The following is an 18,255-nucleotide window of genomic DNA, read 5'->3' as shown; positions in this document are numbered from 1 at the left end:
AGTCTCAGTGAATGCCCAGCCAGGGATGCTGGAGTCTTCACTAGTTAAGATAGGCATGTTTAAGTTAATCTTTGTTGACAACTCCAAGTTAGCCTACTGAAGTTATGGTAAGCAAGAAAATTACAACTTGCATATGTAGAAGCTATCAGAGTATGCATAAAAGTCTCATAGATACTGAAACTTAAAAACCATTTTTTCCTGCACATTATTGTGGGAAAATACTACAAAGTCAAATAATAAAAATAAATTTATAGAGATGTGTCATGAAGAAAGTATCTATTGCGAACTGGTAAATACGTGTAGCTGCTTTTTTTAAAAAAAAGCATTCTCAAAACAATTCACGTGTCAGTGAAATAGAATGGACTTCAGTGTTGCAAAAAGATTTCTTTCTTATCCTCTTGTATATCTGAGATTTCTAAACTAGTAGTACTCAGTGGGTAGGGAGCAAAAGCATTTATAAAATGACTTATGTCATAAGAAATTAACGAAAACACAACATAGTTGTAAGTTAATGTTGCTATGTTAAATTATCCTTCTGTTTGTTGAAATATATCTGAAGAAAATAAAGCATATTTTTAAAAGACAATGAGTTGTCCCAGTATTCAGTGGTTAAGGAATGTATTGATAAGATATGAAATTCCAGCTTATTTGTTGGTCACTTATTTCCTTTCAATCCTTTAAAATTAACAAAAACAAACCCACTGCCAAAAAATGTGTAAAAGCTATTGATTTGCCTGTATTGACTACTGATCTACATGCTTTAAAACATGGAGAAGACTGTTATTGCCCCCAAAAAATCTTGCAAGGACAAGTGGTAGTATGCGGTCACAAGCTGCTGGGAGAGAAAAAGAGGCTGTGAGATGGTGTAAGGTGGTGCTTTTGGAAGTCCAGTGTCTGCCAAACTATTTTTGTGGGCATCTTATGAAAAGAGGGGAATTGGAAGGAGGATTTTCTTCTGTGTGTGAATGTGCCATGCTTCTCAAGAATTAGAGGTTGTATGAAACATGAAAAGGATGCTTGTTTGAAATTTTAACAAAGGGGTACTGGAGAGGTGAAGCAGATGGGATGACCGCATGCAGGCTCTCTGGGTACGGTTTGTAGAGTGGCCATAGAGATTGTAAAAGATCCTGAAATGAAGGTCAGTATCTTCTGTTGGGCTGATGATATGCATTAACTTCTGCATATTTTGTTGCATTTGTTCAGTATGTCACAGGACAGTATCCAGTTAATACATTACCACCCATGTAGTTGAGCTATCTCACTTGAAACAGGTGTCTGTTTAAAATGTTTCATGCTGCTTAATTTAGCACCTTTTACAATGACAAGGTGAAGTGCAGCACACGGAAACACATCACAGTAAAATGTGCAGAGAATGTTTTTTAAAGAACAGTATCTTGCATTTTGGAGAGGGGGGAAAAAGATGCTTTGGAAGATCAGTCTTCTAGTTGTGGCAGTTAACAACCAGAGAAGGGACAGTGGAACTTCCAGCAGTGGAGAATCTCATAAACATGTACAGCATCAGAAGTGCCTAAAGTTGCCTTTGCTTTCAATTTGGGCATAACTTACTGTGACATTGATTTTTCGGTCATTAATGGTTCATAAATTCTGGACAGCTTCAAGAAGCCTTTGTACCTTGATTGCTTATGGATACCTAGAGTACCTGTGGATGCTTAAAATGAGAATGTATTCTCCCTGTGTAGGTAGAGATACCAGAGGCGTGTGTTTCCACTCGCTCCAAGCCACTCTTTAGTGAACAGAGAACTTTAAGAGTCTTTTTCTTTTTTTTCTGTTATTCCTAGAAAATAACTGGCTCTAAGTTCTACATGATAATATTGCGTTTTCCCCACAGATCATGATTTACCTAATTGATAAGGTGCTTCCTGATAGCTATTTTGTCAATAATCTCCGTGCTCTCTCTGTGGATATGGCTGTTTTCCGAGATCTTTTACGACTGAAGCTTCCTGAACTGTCCCAGCACTTAGACACCCTGCAAAGAGCTGCTAACAGGGAAAGTGGCGGTAAGTTCAACAGAAAATGCTATTAAATTCCCTTTTGCTATTGTTTCACCTGAGCACTGGTCTAAAAATACAGTCTTTTAAGTGTTTGTGTGAGTTTATTGCTTCAAATATGTATTTTAAATTTTTAAGGTGAAAGATGAGAGTTTCCATTATTGATAACCTTAACATAAATAGGCGGTGCTCTCAGGAAGAAATAAAGGGGAAATAATTTGGTCCCACCACTAACTGCAAATGGAATTGTGTTGACAAGGATATAAAATGTATGGGGTGACAACCACTGTAACACACAGCTTAGTACAAGGGCTACCTTGAAAAGGTTGTTTCTTCCCTTAGCTGAAGATACCAGCGCTGCCATTGCTCCTTGTAGTTGCTAGCTTACATAGCTGTTCTGGGAAGAGTTAAAATGTGAAAGCCAGTAGTGGCTGGTCAGTATTTTCTTCACCCGCATGCTTAGCCATACACATGTGCAAAACTCAGAAGTACCTCTTGGGTTATTACCTGAAAACTGGCTTTGCACTTGAATTTTTTTTCTGATATAGCATTCCCTCCAGACTTTTTTTTTTTTTTTTTTTAAATGAGATACAGGTTTTCTATTTGGGAGTGTTTTGGGGAGAGTGATTTTTTTTCTCAGTCTGGAAGCTAAGTGCACCCTGAGTTCCATCTTAGAAAAGACCTGCTACCTTGTTCTATGTAAATTAACTGTGACTGTGCCCAAACTGTATAAAAACAAAGAAGGGGTATCAAGGAAGTATTTGCTGTTTGAAAGTGTTTTCACAGGCAGCAGCCTCTTTGGTCATGGCCTTCAGTGCATCAGTTGATACTAGGATGCACAAAGTGTTCTCTGAGCATATCAAGAAAGTAAAAGTTCAGAGTTTCAGGTTGAAGTACTCATCTTGTTTGAAACTTAATAAGCCAGAAGGAAAACTGAATGTGTTAGTTGCCTCTGCTAAGCTGGAGGTGCATCAGGATATTCAAACAATAGATGAGACTTCACAGAGACAGTCACCTTCACCTTCATGTAGATAAAAACTTCTTACTCCATTAGTTTCTAAAGAAACAGTGTTTTGGGTGGGTTTTTTTTAATGTTTTTTAATAAAAGCTTTTAGTTCATGGTTTTGGGGAAGGATCTTTCTGATATAAGGAAGAAAAAACTGGTGGTGTTTTCCAAGGTTTACAGTCCCAAACCAGTGCTGCTGCTAAGCGCTTTTTGCAGTGCCGCAGAATGAAAGGTGATTAAGTATCGCGCTTATCTCCATCGCTCTTTTTCTCAGCTTATCTTTGGACAGCAATAACAGAGGTACTAGAGTGTCTCGTGGATTTCAGTATGCTATTAATACTCCTTCTAAAATAATAGGAAATTACAATGACTTTAAGGTTTGTTTGGTTTTTTTTAAAATTTCAGGAGGCTACGAACCCCCACTTACAAATGTCTTCACAATGCAATGGTTTCTGACTCTCTTTGCTACTTGCCTGCCTAACCATACGGTTCTGAAGATTTGGGATTCAGTATTCTTTGAAGGCTCTGAAATTATACTGAGAGTAGCTTTGGCTATCTGGGCAAAGTTAGGAGAGTAAGTGGTTATTTTTATCTCATTTTTCTTTCCAGTGTGAGCAGTATGTGTAACTTATGTTGTTCTGAAGAGTGTGTTCTTAATTCTAAACAAGATGTGATCTTTCAGAATGATTCTGCTTTGAAAAAGCTGCATGAAGTGCCTTTATGGCTTCCCCAAAAACATCTGCTTCTAGCATTGTGTCAGAATGGGCATGATAGCTAATTGACCCTTGCTGCAGGAAATGTCTCCATTTGTTTGCATTGTCTGTGTATAGTATCTTCATGATATGCTTAAAAGTTAGTTGGACTTTTCTGGAACATAGACCTCTGAGGGAGCTGGTAGCACTCTGGAAGGATATGCAGAGAGACTTAAGGGTGACTAGCTAATTTAGTTGGGTATCTGAAGCTGGGGGGATGTTAATTCCCCTGTCTTCCCTTAAGAAGACTTAAGGATTTGAGCCCATTGGCTATACCCATGAAAAGAATTCATTGCTACTAAGAGAATGATTTGGTGTTACACGGTTCTTTTCTGTTAAGGCCTGCAAACAAATTTTCCTGAAATTCTCTGCTTTTAAGCATGTTCTAGCCAAGTTTCTGTTATAGTCCTTTATGGCCTTGGAAACTCACCACACAGGACAAAAGACAAGAGGTGGTTAGTTCTTCTAAACTCCTCTGTTGTCATAGCAAATATTTGCATTCCAAAGAGTGTACAGCGCTGGTGGAGAAATGAGTGTTGTCACTGACTTCAGTGGGAGGTGTAAGCTCTGACAGGTTGAGCAGATGTTAGTTCAGCTGGAACCTTTTCTCAGCCAGCATCAGCAGCTGCATCAAATTTTTTTTGTGGTGCCTACCACCTTCCTTTTTTCTCTGAGACTGAACCACTGGGATTTATGTTCAGCTCTCTCCTTGGAAGTTTAATTTCTGTTTTCTTTCTGAGTAAATTGGCACTGAAAGCCAGTAGTGTTGTAAGAGACTTTGTTTAGCATATTTAATTTTTAATCTGAAGAATAATAATTAGGATAATAATTTCCCAAGGGCTTTATTTGTTCAGTTCATGAATGTAACTTGCATGAATCATTTGCATTAGTATTAAGCTATATGTAGTCCCATTGCACTTTATTACTTTGTACCATACCTTTAGATAAGGTCCTGTTACAGTTGGTCTCTGTGCACTTAAAAGCTGTAATTACGAATGTTCCAACTCATAACATTATTAAAAGTAAGTCATTGCTTTGAAGATTTTACCATAAAACTTAAAGCAAAAATGAAACATGTTTTATAAAAATTGGAAGGAAAAGAATGAAGACATCTATAAGAATATGTCCAAAAGAATAAGCTGATCATGCTGCACACCTTGTAACTGTTGTTTGTGGGGAATAGGAGGAGGTCTGGCAGATCTGAGGGCAATTGATAGAAAGAGACGCTGGTGGGATGACTAGAGATACAGAAGACAGTGAGTCACTAAACCTGAACGAGAATTGATGTACAGAAAGTTTGTGATTAATGATGTCAAATGAGATGAGGAAGTAAAAGATTGGGCATAATGTTTTTGCCTGGAGAAGATTGTGATTTTGTTCCTCTTTCTTCTCCACTAGAAATAGAACAGGAGGGACTTAAAGAAGTGGGGCCTGAAACACTGATCATAGTCTCATGATCTTCATACTTCTCAAGACTATCTTTCTAGGCATGAAGATGGGGTGAGAAGTGCTTATGCTAAAATGTTTCCATCTGACAAAAAGTTCAACCAGCGAATTCATCCATTTCGTGCACAGTGAAGAACTGGTGATGAGGCAGTCAAGAAATCTTTATGCTTCCTTTCTGAGCTGATGGAAAAGCTCCCTTGTGCTTTATTGATTCTCATGTAGTAGAAGTGAAAGAGGCAGAGGGAATAACCTATCTGGACATGCATGAATCCTTTATCATGAGGAGTCAGGACAGTAAACCATGCTCAGTACATTCTTTTACTGCACCAGCCTTTCCAGTGTGATTTGCACAGTTTTATTATTTGGAAGCATAGAGAGGATTGCAATAAACTTAAGAATTAAGGTGACTGATAGAAACGGCATATTTTATGATGACAGAAAGTTCAGTTTTGGTTTGGAGGTCTATTATCATATGTAAAAGTAAAATGAAAAACCAATATGTATTTTGATGTAGGCAAATAGAGTGTTGTGAAACTGCAGATGAGTTTTACAGTACTATGGGGAAGCTGACCCAGGAGATGCTGGAAGACAGTCTGATTGACAGCAATGAACTCATGCAGGTGAGTAGTTTGGATATGTAATTATTGTTTGTATTTTGTGTGCATCCTTCAGGTGCTGATTTCTAACAAATTACAGTTCAGATACTGCAGAAACCTAAACTCTTCCAAGAATAAAAGTTTAAGATAACTGAGTTGAACTAGCATTTCAGTGAAACAAATAGATGACCTGCAGTTAAAGCTAAAATTCTTATCTTTTACATTAAGTATAGAGAATTACTAGGCTCTATTTGATAAAAAGTGGTTGTATATTGACAGCTGAAAGTTTGTCGTGATACAATTCCCAATTGGTTTTACACAGGTAAGATGTAGAATCTTTTAGTAGTCATAATTTTTAGGGTGTTCTTTTGTTTTATTTTTATGTTTTGGTCAGTTATTATTACATTGTGTCCTTTTCATTCTGCAGACACTGTGCAAGACGAGTTTATTATGTGAGAAGGGAAAAAAAACATCCTTCATGGTTTAAAAAAAAAAAAAAGCCATGAACAGACATCAGTGAACTATAAACAAAGACATTTGTAGATAATTGCAGTCCCTGAATTCTCAAAGCATACGTCATTGTGTGAGAACAAAGAGCCACACTGTTCTGGGAAGGGAAAGGAAAGGGCCTTTAGTATTGCAGATACAATTTTATTGATTCACACTTACACTTCTTTTTTTGATATCCTTGAGGTGTTGTCTGCTTAGATGTTTTATAAAGACCTCTGGAGTCTTTATAAAGACAGTTCTGGAGCTTTGCTTTTGATGAGTTATAGCATGGTGTTTAAATGGGTGCAAATACAGAACACATAATTCACCTGCAATAATTCACCTGTTTTAAGGGAAGGAAAAAAAGTCAGTCTCTCTCTATGAAGCTGCATGAGTTTATTAACAGTAGTTAGCAGGTAACTTCTGTCACACATTATTGGAAGCAAAACTTGACTGTCTGGAGTAATACGTTTACCTAGTCTGCTAAAGTACTGTCCTGAAGTAAAGGATTACTTTCAGATTTTAAATTTTTGTTATTGTTGTTTTGTCTCATGAGGGAGCTCTGGGAATGGGAGAGGTGAGTACTGTGTCTTTGTTTTGCTTCGAAAATAGAAATGCAGCTGGAGAGGTACTTACACTTCTAAGCGTTAACATTTCTCACAAGGCAATTCGGATTTTGAGGATGCATGAGGAGGGTGACACAAGCTTGACACGTTTTCATATTCATTGTGTTTCAGTTCCTGGTCTCGAGTGTAGTACAAAATCAAGAACTGGTATTTGTGACAAAGAATAATGTCAGGAAAGCTGAAGTGGGCTTTAGTGACTCTGTGGATTTCTTTCTTTGCCTCTGTGTGTAATGAAAGATAAGGCATAGGTGGCTTAGTGGTTGGAGGGATGGAAGGATCTTTTTGATTTCTCAACTGTTGCAATTACAAGTATATTAATTTTAGTCTTTTTGTGCTTCAGCAAAAAATAAGCACTTGGTGCAAAGTATATGTGTGTTCATAGTGTACACGTGTATTTTGTGACACTGACATGAGTGTTAAGGTAGGATAGCATTGCCATTGATATGGAGAATGTGTCAAGCTTAAGTTTTCTACATAGAGAAGCAGTGTGTCTGGTTTATGTGTGTCTTGTCAGTTGAAGAAACCACACTATAAATAGCATTCTTCAAGTCAGAGGCAGGTACTGGCAGTGTGGCCATCTCTGAGCTGTTCACTCTAGTCTGTCTTTTCTGTAAGTGGAGGGAACTAGGCACTACAGGAGTTTACCATTAGGGAATACGAATGCTACCATGTGTCTGGCTGATGCGTTTGAACAATTTTCTCTGTATTGGAGAAGAAAATAAATAAATATGAACCACTGCATTATTGAAGACACCATTTTTTTAAAATTGCCTTAGGCTTTTTCAGAGGAGTCAGCCAGAGATGAATGTTTAGACTGCTTTGTTTTCAAAATGTTCTTTTTTTTCTTGTTTTTTCCTTTTTCCCCTAATCAAAATCAGAATAGTGAATTTACATGCGATACTTTTTACAGGGTGCCTCAAGGATTAGTATCCTACAACAGGAAAGGATTAATGCCTACTCTGCCTTCTCTACACGTTTCAGTAAAGGTTGCTGGTGGCAATCATCTCGCTGTTCTTTAGACTTGCATGACACTTACATTTCCATCTAAACTACCCGTCTAGGCTCACTTAAGCCAGTAAAGAGTAACAGACACTTTTCTGCCACTAGAAAATGAGTTGTGCTCTAAAAGGCCAGTTTTCTTCCGGAGTTCAGGAGACAGGTGTGGCTGATACTTCAGGGGCAAGTGTTGACAGAGCAGATGTCTGAAGTACATCAGAGGACTCTTGTCCTCATTCTGTCCACCAGCATGTATTGTTGGTGCAAGTTTATCATTAAAAATGCCTGCTTCCCTCCCTTCCATGCAGACAGTACATATACCTAAGATTGAGAGTTTAAAGCTTTTGCAGATTTGGCCCTTATATGGCAAGAGTTCTTACAGTGTTGTGCAGAGAACACGGAGGGATTGGAGGAGCAAGCAAGCCTACAGCTTCCTCCTTTTTCAGATTGAACAGTTTAGGTAAATAAAGGGTAAGTGCTGTACACATCAGATGCTAGACCGCATATGTATTTAGGTCTAGAAGTTAAACAAATACAGTATTCAGCATTGTGATTTTATTGGCCTATTAATAAACTTCGGTTCTAACATGGAGACAGAGGGCTGTATGCCAGGTGTCTGCAGATATTCTAAACAGCATGTACTAGATTGAGTACATGTTTCCATGCCTTCTTAGAAAGCGAGCATTTTTATAAGCAGCTAAGCTAATTCAGTTTGCATGCTTAGAAACATTGCAACGTAGAGGAGATAAGAAGCAAACAGGAGAAGGAGAGGCATCCCTGTGTGTTTACTGTGGTGAAGAGGGATTAATCCCTCTGTAGTACCCTAGCATTTTAGACTATCTCCCAGGGACAGTTACCCTGATTTGATGGGTATTCACTATTAACTTTCTGCTTGAGTAGTATTCTGTCTGTTTTCTTTTGGGTTTCTTTTTTGATTTTGCTTTTTGTTTAGTTTTCTGAGTGAAAATGAAAAGAGAGAACTTTAAACCTGTGTGAGGTGGCTCTTGAGATAAGTGCGTTTGAGCTGTCTGCAAAGGCAAAACTGCTTACCCTCTTTTGTAAGCCACAGCCCATTGCCTTCTGTATGGTGTTCTGCTGAGGGTGTAGATGGCTTTGCATTTTCAGGCTAAGGCAAGTGAGTGACAAATGCTACTGATTTAAGGTGAGAAGAGAGGTTTTCCTTGTCTGTTCTCTTGTTCCTAGAATCTGTCCATTATGGCCATAAATAAGATAATGTTTGGTTGCATCGTGCTTTGTATGTGTAGGTGGTTTCCCTCTGGCACAGTTTCACCAGAATTAACCAGATGGCATCCAAGGCTGTGTACAAACTAAGAACAGGATGCTTTGACTCTGAAGCATTGCTTGTGAGGAGATCACAGGTGCTGATTGACAATAATTTTTTAATTTTCATTGGAACTTGCATCAGCATAAAATTTGTTTGTGGATCTCTTTACCAGGTGGCAAGTGAGATCTCCAGTTATAATCTGATAACAAGTAATTAAGCTAAAAATGTATATGCTAAATGAAAAAAATTGCACAGAATCTGTAAGAGACACAGATAGGAGAGAAGCAAAAGCTAAGAGCATAATCTAAAACAGTAGGTGCAAGGAGTAAATGGAGGACTCAGTCGACTCTTTCACTTAAAGGGTAACTAGCATATGGAACAAGTTACCTGAAAAGGCTGTTGACATAAAGAGTAGAAATAAATTCCAGACACACCTCCTTCTCTACGAAGGGAGAGAGTTGAGACATATGGGGTAAAAAAACAGGAAGGTGTGGTGGAGATCAAACAAACAGGCAGACGCGTTGGGTCAGAGGTAGGTCTTTCTCCAGATCATAAAATTCCTTCGTCTGGTAGACTGTCAGAATATTCCTGTTCAGGCCCTAGAAAATATTTGTCTTTCATGGTAGCATTGTAGTTTCATGGCATGGCAAAGCTTCAGTTCATGCTCTGGGGTTTTGTAGGTATCATACCTCCTTGCCTTAGAGTCTGTGCATGGCTCAAACTGTAAAAGCCAAATTTTCATGCACAAGCCTGTTGAGCTGCACTGTTGCCCTGTGCCTGATACAGACAGGAGTGTCCTTCCTGCTCCTCATTTCTTACATCATTGCTGTTAGTGAAACTTTTTTTTTTTTTTCTCCTTCTTCTGTCAGGAAAGGTCTACTACTGAATTAATGTTTGCAATTTTCCTTTGTGTATTTAGCACGGACAAGGCATGGTTCAAGAATGAATTATGTAGAAATTGTTCAGAATTTCTCCTTAATTGAGGCCATTTGCCTTCAGATGAAAATGTCACTGACTTAATAGCACAGGGGAAAAATAAAAAATGAAGATTTCCTGTCATAGCTAATGAGAAATTTTTATGTTGCTGTCTTTCAGAAGATAGTTAATTTTCAAGATAGGCAAAAGTTATAATGTTTCAGAGAAACTATGAGAAATTATATTTTTGGCAATTTTTTTCTTTTTACTTCTGACATGAGACTCCCAATGAATTGTGTATCAGGTATTTAAAGTCCTGAATAGTTGTAAGTGTATAAAAGCAGGAAAAAAAAGAAAGGCAACTAAAATAGGTGGGAACAAATCAGCAGTGATACTGCAATGAATATGATGTGTCTTTATGCCAGGTTGGCTGGTGACACATATTCTGTTACTACAAACCAACTTAAAACAAAAATAGTGCTGAAAGCAAATGCATTTTCAACTATTTATCTTCTTTAACTCTGAGTATTGAAGTAAATAAAATGTATTAGGGTTTCTTATGGCCTTGTTTTAAATTCTAGAGACTACGTGTTGCGTTCAGAGTTGCGGAGAGGTTTCTTTGTTCACTGTAGAACAAATTTTTTTTTAAAAAAATCAACCGCTCTACCCTCCCCAGAAAAAAACACAAGAAACTCCCACAAAACAACAATCAAAACCAGAAGCCGAGAGAAGAGAAGTTAGCTGGATAATGTTAGGTCCTTCCTCTTTGGCCATAACTTTTGTGTTGAAGTGATTTCCTTCACACGAGCCCTTGGGGCTGCTCAGATGAAGTAATGGATCTGTTAACAGTCCACATCAAGTGAGGATCTGCTCCTTCCTCTCTATGCTAGTGTCAATATCTTGTTTAATACTTGAGCGGAAACATAGATCTTCTGGATCATGCATTCATGTAAGTGAAATCATAACTGGAGGAGGAGAATTTCCAGTGGGCTGGCAAGGAGAGGATTGACAAGGATTATTAAATAAGTATAGGAGTTGAAAAGGACCCTACATCTCATGTTACAAGTTCCAGTTTTGGTTTTCTTTTTTCTCTGGACCATGTATTTTTCTAGTGAGTCAGTCTTTAATTTTCTTACAGCAAATACTGACTGAATCATAAAACTGGACCATTTCCATTTTCTTATAGCACATGAGAATGTGCAGCTTTTAATCCTGCAAGTCTGTGAAAGTCTGTTCATGGAGGAATCTTTTGTGAGACTGTTAGTTAAAGTGAAAATTTTAAAAGCTGCATTTTTTTTTTCCCCTCCCTAGACTGTTTATACCATGGCTCAGTTTCCCTTCCCACAACTGGCAGAATTAAGAGAGAAATACACATACAACATTACTCCTTTCCCTGCAGCAGTAAAATCAACTTCACTTTCAGGGTAAGTTTGAAATGCGCTGCTTATGGCATATCGGGTTATTTTTTACTCTACACAGTTAGTGAAAAGGCAGGTGTCATCTTCCCTCGTATGCCCCTAAAGAAGATAATGATGTTTGGTAATGATTGTATTTAAGAATGTGTTCTTTTTTCTCTTATGTTCTCATTTGACAGAAGGCTGGGCAGAACCAGAGACAGTGATGAGGAGAATGACCTGGATGATGAAGACTCAATTGTCAATGCAATTGGCTGTCTTGGACCATTAAGTGGCTTTTTGGCACCAGAGCTCCAAAAATACCAAAAACAGATGAAAGGTAAAAGTGCTTTTGTTCATTTTGGAAAACGCAACTGAATCTGCATGACCTTGCAGAAATCATCTGTAGCTTCCTCTGTGAAAGCAGCTTCGAAAGTTGTATTTTATATTCATGTAGAGATTACAGCAGGTACCGAAGGACTTGCTCTGCTGTCTGTGAAGGTGTCTTCAGAGTCAAGTTTGAAGGCTGTACGTATACAATAAATGACAGTGTGGGTTAAGGATTTGGCTACACTTAAAAAAACAACTCCATAGTGCTGCCCACACACAAAGAAAAGAAGCACATATGTGGAAAAATGTTCACCTTAAATCCACACTTACTTCCAAGACAGCTATTAGGTATAGTCAGCATTTTCTGAAGAGTGTACATGTAATAAATAATCTTGACCTTTATTAGCATATGCATGGCTAATATTGGAACCTATCAGTGGTGAGTGAATTCTTCAGGGCATTTCACCACCCTTTTGGCCAAACCTTCAGACTGTTTTACGTTTTGGGTATACTCATGTTTTTTTAAAAATTGGGCCTGGGTTAGGATGTTCTGACAAAATGTCACTATTTTCCAAGTCCCTCCATGTTGAAATAAAATTTCTGATAGAATTGTATGTTCACCTGTGCAAGCTCTACAAGCAGAACAAAATTTTGATCCATACAGGAAAAGCAGATCATTTAACTTGCAGCTACCTTTATGAAATGGTACTGGATCAACAGTGATTTTATGATATCCTGGGTGAGGCTGTAGTTATTTATCCCCAATACATCCCTACCACCACCCCTCCCCCCCAAAAAAACCCCTAGACTGATGTCGCAGTTGCTGTTATCTGATCACACGTCATCATTCTTGTGACTTGGTTTTACTGAGACCTATAAGCTGCAATTTTCCTCTTGATTGCTGTGGTGTTTTGTTTTTCCCTTCCTGAGGGACTGTAAGTCTCTACCTGCTGTTTCAAGCTAGCACTCAGTCAGACCATCAAATTGCTGTTGCAAACTAAGCCAAAGACAAATAAACATCCCTTGAAAAAGAGTTATCCCCTTGACCCTGGAGTGCCAGTTCAGTGGTGCATCAGAAACAGCTGTGAAAATAAATTGTCCTGCTGCTGTTGCTCTGCAGCTGTTGATCAGAGACCCTCTCAAGTTGCCTAATCCTCAGCTGCTCTGTGCCTATCCCTTTTGTTGCTACTAGCACCTTTCTCCCTGTGGTTCTATAACTGTTTCTTGATGCTGCTTGCTGGTATCACTAGCTTGGCTGTTTAATCTCATGCCTGCTTGACTGTAATGTATTTTATAACTTGCATTGTTAGCCTCCTCTTTGTCCAACTGAGTGTCTTTAATAATCACTTTCGGAATTACTTCAGTGATGGCTTGATGTACTTTTGGTAATTGAAGAACTGTGCTTATAACTTTGCATTGCTATGTTAATTGACTTTTGTACTCTTTAAACTCCCCTCAAACCCTTGCTATTCTTAAGGAGTAGTTCTAGAAATGTAATGCTACTTATTTAAATAGTGCGGCTTTGTTAAATATGCATATTATAATACATTTTTAATTAAAGACTACAGTTTAATAAGATTATAGGAATCAGACATAGACTTCTCTTGTAGACAATCTGCAGAACTCTTAAGTATGCCAATTTACTCCTCATGTCCACTGTATTCCTACTCAGCAGATCAGAATGAAGAACAAAGTCTGGGTTCCAGTAACATTGCAGAATTAAGTCCCGGAGCAATAGACACTTGCCGAAGCGAGTATCATGCTGCTTTTAACAGCATGATGATGGAGCGTATGACCACTGATATTAATGCACTGAAAAAGCAATATTCCAGGATAAAGAAGAAGCAGCAACAGCAGGTTCACCACGTGTATATTAGAACAGGTAACATACTGAAACATGCTTCATTTATTCATCTGTTACAGGCTAACTTCATCATGGGAGACAAGGCAAATAACATTCTTTTACATTTAACTAAATAGACAAAACAAGGGAGACTGATGGAATATATAACACATTAATAAAAGTGGGTACCTCTTCATACAGACAGATTGTAAATGAGAAGGTGATGTTTCTTCTTCTTTTGTCAGGATCTGAAGATGACGACTCTGGGATTTTTTTAGGTCCCAGGGACCAGCAGAACAATGGTATTAAAAAATGTCTTTGCTATCTGGGTGCATTGTGTTAATCTCTGATTAAAACTTTAAATCACTGGCATTCTTGGAATTGACATACTGATGCACTCTAAGAAGTGAAATGAGATGAGTACAGTTCAGACCAAGTGGCAGGTTCCTAGCTGGTCCATATTATCCTAACTCTTCTGCGTTCATGTGGGCATGGCAAATTATGCAGCTGAAAAACTGTCTCAGATGTTCCATGTGGCTGACAGTTTACCTAGCCATAATGATCCTGCTCTGAGGATTGAGCTGGACATCACTACGTTATTTAGCAATCCATGTTATGGAGTCTGTTTCCCCAGTGGGCAAACTCAACAATGTGGGGCTTAGCACGTACAGCACAGCTGAACACAGCCTACCCCACTCATTCCTCCCCACTTAGGTGTTATCTTTCTAAGTCAGCATTCAACCATGCAGATGGGTCACTGTGGAGAATTCTTACTCCTCTTCTAGATTGTCTAAACTTGTCCTAGCAGGAGCATTTGAATACATAGAGCTGCAATTTTTCATTAACATAATTTATAAAGATTTTTTTTTTTTTTAATATTGGCAAAGTATTTGCTTTGAACGAAGGCTGTAGCCAGCAGAGAGTGCAAACAGTAGAATGTTGATTCCCAAGGATTGCCAACCCCCACCCCCCAAAATAAACCTTTCTAGTCTTACTAATCATGGTGCAGGGCTGGGTTTATGGTTTAATCAAACTGTCACCTAATTACCTAATTCTCAGTCTACTGCTCTGGTTTAATGAGAGGACCTAACAGAGAAGAGTTGGTGTGGTTTATCCATTAAAAATATATTGGTTCATTATCCAGTCACACAGGCCCCATGGAGAGGCTTATTTGACTGACCTCGTATAGGGACTGAATTGTCTCTCACAGTTGGAAGAGAAATGAAGGAGAGGGGAAAGATCAGAAGCCAATATTAATGTTAAACAGTTACAGTGCTGTTCCAAAAATTGAGAAGCGATTTTTTTGTTATATTTTCATGGTATTCCTGGCTCAGGACTTACCCATAAGTAAGAAGTAAGGAGGGTAGACAGGAAATCTTTATTATAGAAGTTACAGCTTTGTGTTTGACCCCAAAGATGTAAGAAATTCAGTGATTTTTTTTTTTCCTACACTTTTTTTTTTTTTTCCTACAAACCTTTGCTATAGTTCAAGAAAGGCATCAAATTTGGTAATGGATCCTTAGAACATTAATTTGTTTTGTTCTTTAACAATACTGTGTTTCTTTTAAACACTTTCTTTCAGACAAAGGGCCAGTTACCAGCCTCCTCCCTTCTCAGGTAAACCATTCCCCAGTGATAAACCACCTCCTTTTAGGAAAGAAGATGAAATTGAATAACAGGTCTCTCAAAAATGCTGTTATTCACATCCCAAGTCATGCTACAGGGAAGATGTCTCCCATTCCCCAAGAAGATCTTAAAACAAAACTGAATTCTCCATGGCGCACTCACATACGAGTTCATCGAAAGAATATTGCTAGGGCCAAAGGCCAGCTGGGCTATGGGGATACTATAGGACTAATAGATGAGCAGAGTGAGAGCTGTAAAACAAATAGTCCTGGTGCAAAGGAGGAGATGTCCAAACATTCTGCATTTGGAGAAAGAGAAGGAGGTGGTTTGGATGACAGGACTACTCGGAAAGCTGACCAGCAGTCATCTGAACCAGTCCCTGCGGACAGCAGTACAAACATGGCAGTGGTTCAGCTAAAACTGGAAGCACTGGAACTCGCCTCAGATAACAAAACTGATGCTGAGTCAACATCCCGTCAGTCCGGCCAGCCACGTTTATCAGAGTCCTCCAGTTCATCCAGTGATGGTGGAAACCAGGCTAAATCTCCCCAGCCTGGGAACCCAAAGCCGCAAGTCTTCAATCCTTTTCCCAGTGTCAAGCCTCTTCGAAAGTCAGCTACAGCCAGGAATTTAGGGCTGTATGGCCCCACTGAAAGAACACCAACTGTACACTTCCCACAAATGAGCAGAAGTTTCAGTAAGTCTGCCAGTGGCAACAGTGGGACCAGGAAACGATGATGTACACTACCTGGCACTTTCTGACAGCAACAAAAAATTTGTATTGGTTTTTTTTCTAAAAAAATGTGTGCGTGTGTATGTGTGTCCCAAAATGTTTCTAATCTTTAATTAACTAATGGGGACAGAAGTGGTTACCAGATGTATAAATATGTGTTTTTGAAAACTGTGCTCCCGTGTTGTTATGGGATAGATTAGTGAAGATGCTCTCTGGCACCCTCTTGCTGATTCTGATGGTTCTGTGGTAAAATAAACACTGATTTGCAGCATGAAGCATGTAGTTTCTTTAAACCTAACTCAGACATAAAATCACTGGCTGCCTTTAACCCCTCAGCCCCCCATGGCTGCCTCCCGTCCCTTTCAAAGCTTGAAGGGCAAATTATCTGGTGCAGCAGACACATATAACAGTTTATATGACTGCTATGCAGCTTTCCCATTAGACCTTGTCATGCTCTGTGAGTAGCTGGAGAAGCCATGACTAACAGAAGCACAAGCAGCCCCAGCAAGCGAAAATATCGCTTTGGGCCTGATATTATTACCACTTACCTCCTAGGCCGTCTGGCTTCAGACATTCTTGAGCAGCTTTTTGTGTTTCTCTTCCCACAGCAGTCCTCTGCTGATAGTATTTAATATAAATGTAGTCATTGAGCATGAGAATAGCAGACACAAGTCCATCCACAACACTGGTTTGCTCCTTTTCTGTTACATATGTACATACATACCTTTCTGTTACTGCTGAAGAGTTGCAGCACTTCAAAATTAGGAATTGGGTACAGCTGTATATGTAGTTGTGTGAATATTATGGCACATCTTGGCTTCAGTGGATTTAAAAGCTATTATCTAAATTATAGACTTGTAATTAAATCGTATTTGCCATCTTAGCAGTAGGTAAAATATATAAAAATTCCAAAGTAGTTTAGGGTTTTAAATTCTATTTATAGAGTTATTAGATACTTAGGGTGCCACATACCATTAAAATCCAACATATTGGCCGCTCTGTAAGTGGAATGGACCTGTGGGACTGCCATGGGCTTCTATGGCTTAGTTCTGGTTTGGTGTGAAAGAACAGTGGCAAAGCGCAGAGTGTTTACTTCCAAATCAAAAAGCAAAGCTGGTGAATACCCTAAGACAAGTACATTTTTCTTCTATATATATTAAACAGGCAGGCAGAGAAACTAAATGTGGATAATTTAACTTCAGGGTTGCAAAACTGAGCAAACTCCAAGAAATTCAGGTTGCTCTTAAAATGTTACACCTCTGCTGAAGTGTATGTATCGACTGTGATTCATGACCTTATTGCTTCCAGGTTTCCCATAACCTGAAAGTGTCATTATTTTTAAACTGCAGTAAAAGTATTAATGATGAATTAGCCCCATTGTATGGAGTATTTTACTTCCTCTTTTAAAATTATTTTGTTAAATTTGCAAATGAAATTAATTAATTGTATCATTGTCTATTTATTAATGTATCCCATAACCTATAGGATGTGATACCAGTTTTACTGTATACCGTAACTTATAAGCTGTACAATATATCCTATTGATTGTCGTGGGGACAGTTTTATTTTGTTGTTGTTTTATACAAGTGTATGCATATAAAATAATACACAAGTATGAACACTATAGATATAAAACCAACGTAGATCAGGTCTTGCCCCTGCCTTATTTTCAGATTATAGTAGTAGTGTCATTAATGATTATTTATAGCACTAATTTAAAATAATGTAGAATTTAGTCACTGATCATGGACTGTATGAGAATTGTTTCTGCCTTGATTTGAAAGGAATGGACTTCTCAGAATTTTATTGTGAATCATTCTCCCCAGTTTTTCTTAGCTTCAGTGTATCACGTGGCTATATACTGAACCAGTAAAAATAAAAGGACTGTCATTCTGCAAAAACTGCTAAAATTTTGCAAGTACGTGTGTGTATTTTCAACATATTCAGATGTGAATAAGCAATGTAAAATTAGCAAGCTTTGCGTGGATAGTGGTCTGGGGAAAGAAATGCCGGTAGAATACTAATTCTAGCAATTCAGACCTAATCAGTAACTGGCAAGTGTGCTCCGAGGGTATTGTACTCTACTTGGACAGTTAGGATTGAGGCAAAGGCACCACGGCAACTCAGTGCGTTAGTTTGATGATGTTTGCTGCGGGAAATTTAAGTACTGCTAGATGAGAAAATTGAATGCGTCATTTTAGCTGTTCAA

General features: G+C 38.4%; 1 protein-coding gene across 10 annotated transcripts in view; it reads left to right on the top strand.

Moving 5' to 3' along the window:
• The window catches only part of TBC1D30 (TBC1 domain family member 30), a 55,208-nt gene extending 37,263 nt beyond the window's left edge, over nt 1-17,945 (top strand). For 6 of the 10 annotated variants that reach the window (XM_074902940.1, XM_074902936.1, XM_074902941.1 and 3 more), the window contains 7 exons: nt 1,850-2,018; nt 3,421-3,589; nt 5,728-5,833; nt 11,432-11,544; nt 11,715-11,854; nt 13,517-13,726; nt 15,270-17,945. In XM_074902940.1, coding sequence (XP_074759041.1) covers nt 1,850-2,018; nt 3,421-3,589; nt 5,728-5,833; nt 11,432-11,544; nt 11,715-11,854; nt 13,517-13,726; nt 15,270-16,051 — 1,689 coding nt within the window. In that variant the 3' untranslated portion in view covers nt 16,052-17,945. The remainder of the gene's footprint in view (nt 1-1,849; nt 2,019-3,420; nt 3,590-5,727; nt 5,834-11,431; nt 11,545-11,714; nt 11,855-13,516; nt 13,727-15,269) is intronic. The other 4 variants (XM_074902937.1, XM_074902942.1, XM_074902938.1 and 1 more) reach the window with 3 other exon arrangements.
• The last annotated feature ends 310 nt before the right edge of the window (nt 17,946-18,255 follow it).

The sequence above is a fragment of the Athene noctua genome, chromosome 3 (genome assembly GCF_965140245.1).
Source record: "Athene noctua chromosome 3, bAthNoc1.hap1.1, whole genome shotgun sequence".
Classification (NCBI taxonomy): domain Eukaryota; kingdom Metazoa; phylum Chordata; class Aves; order Strigiformes; family Strigidae; genus Athene; species Athene noctua.
This window is presented reverse-complemented; position numbering and strand designations above follow the sequence as displayed.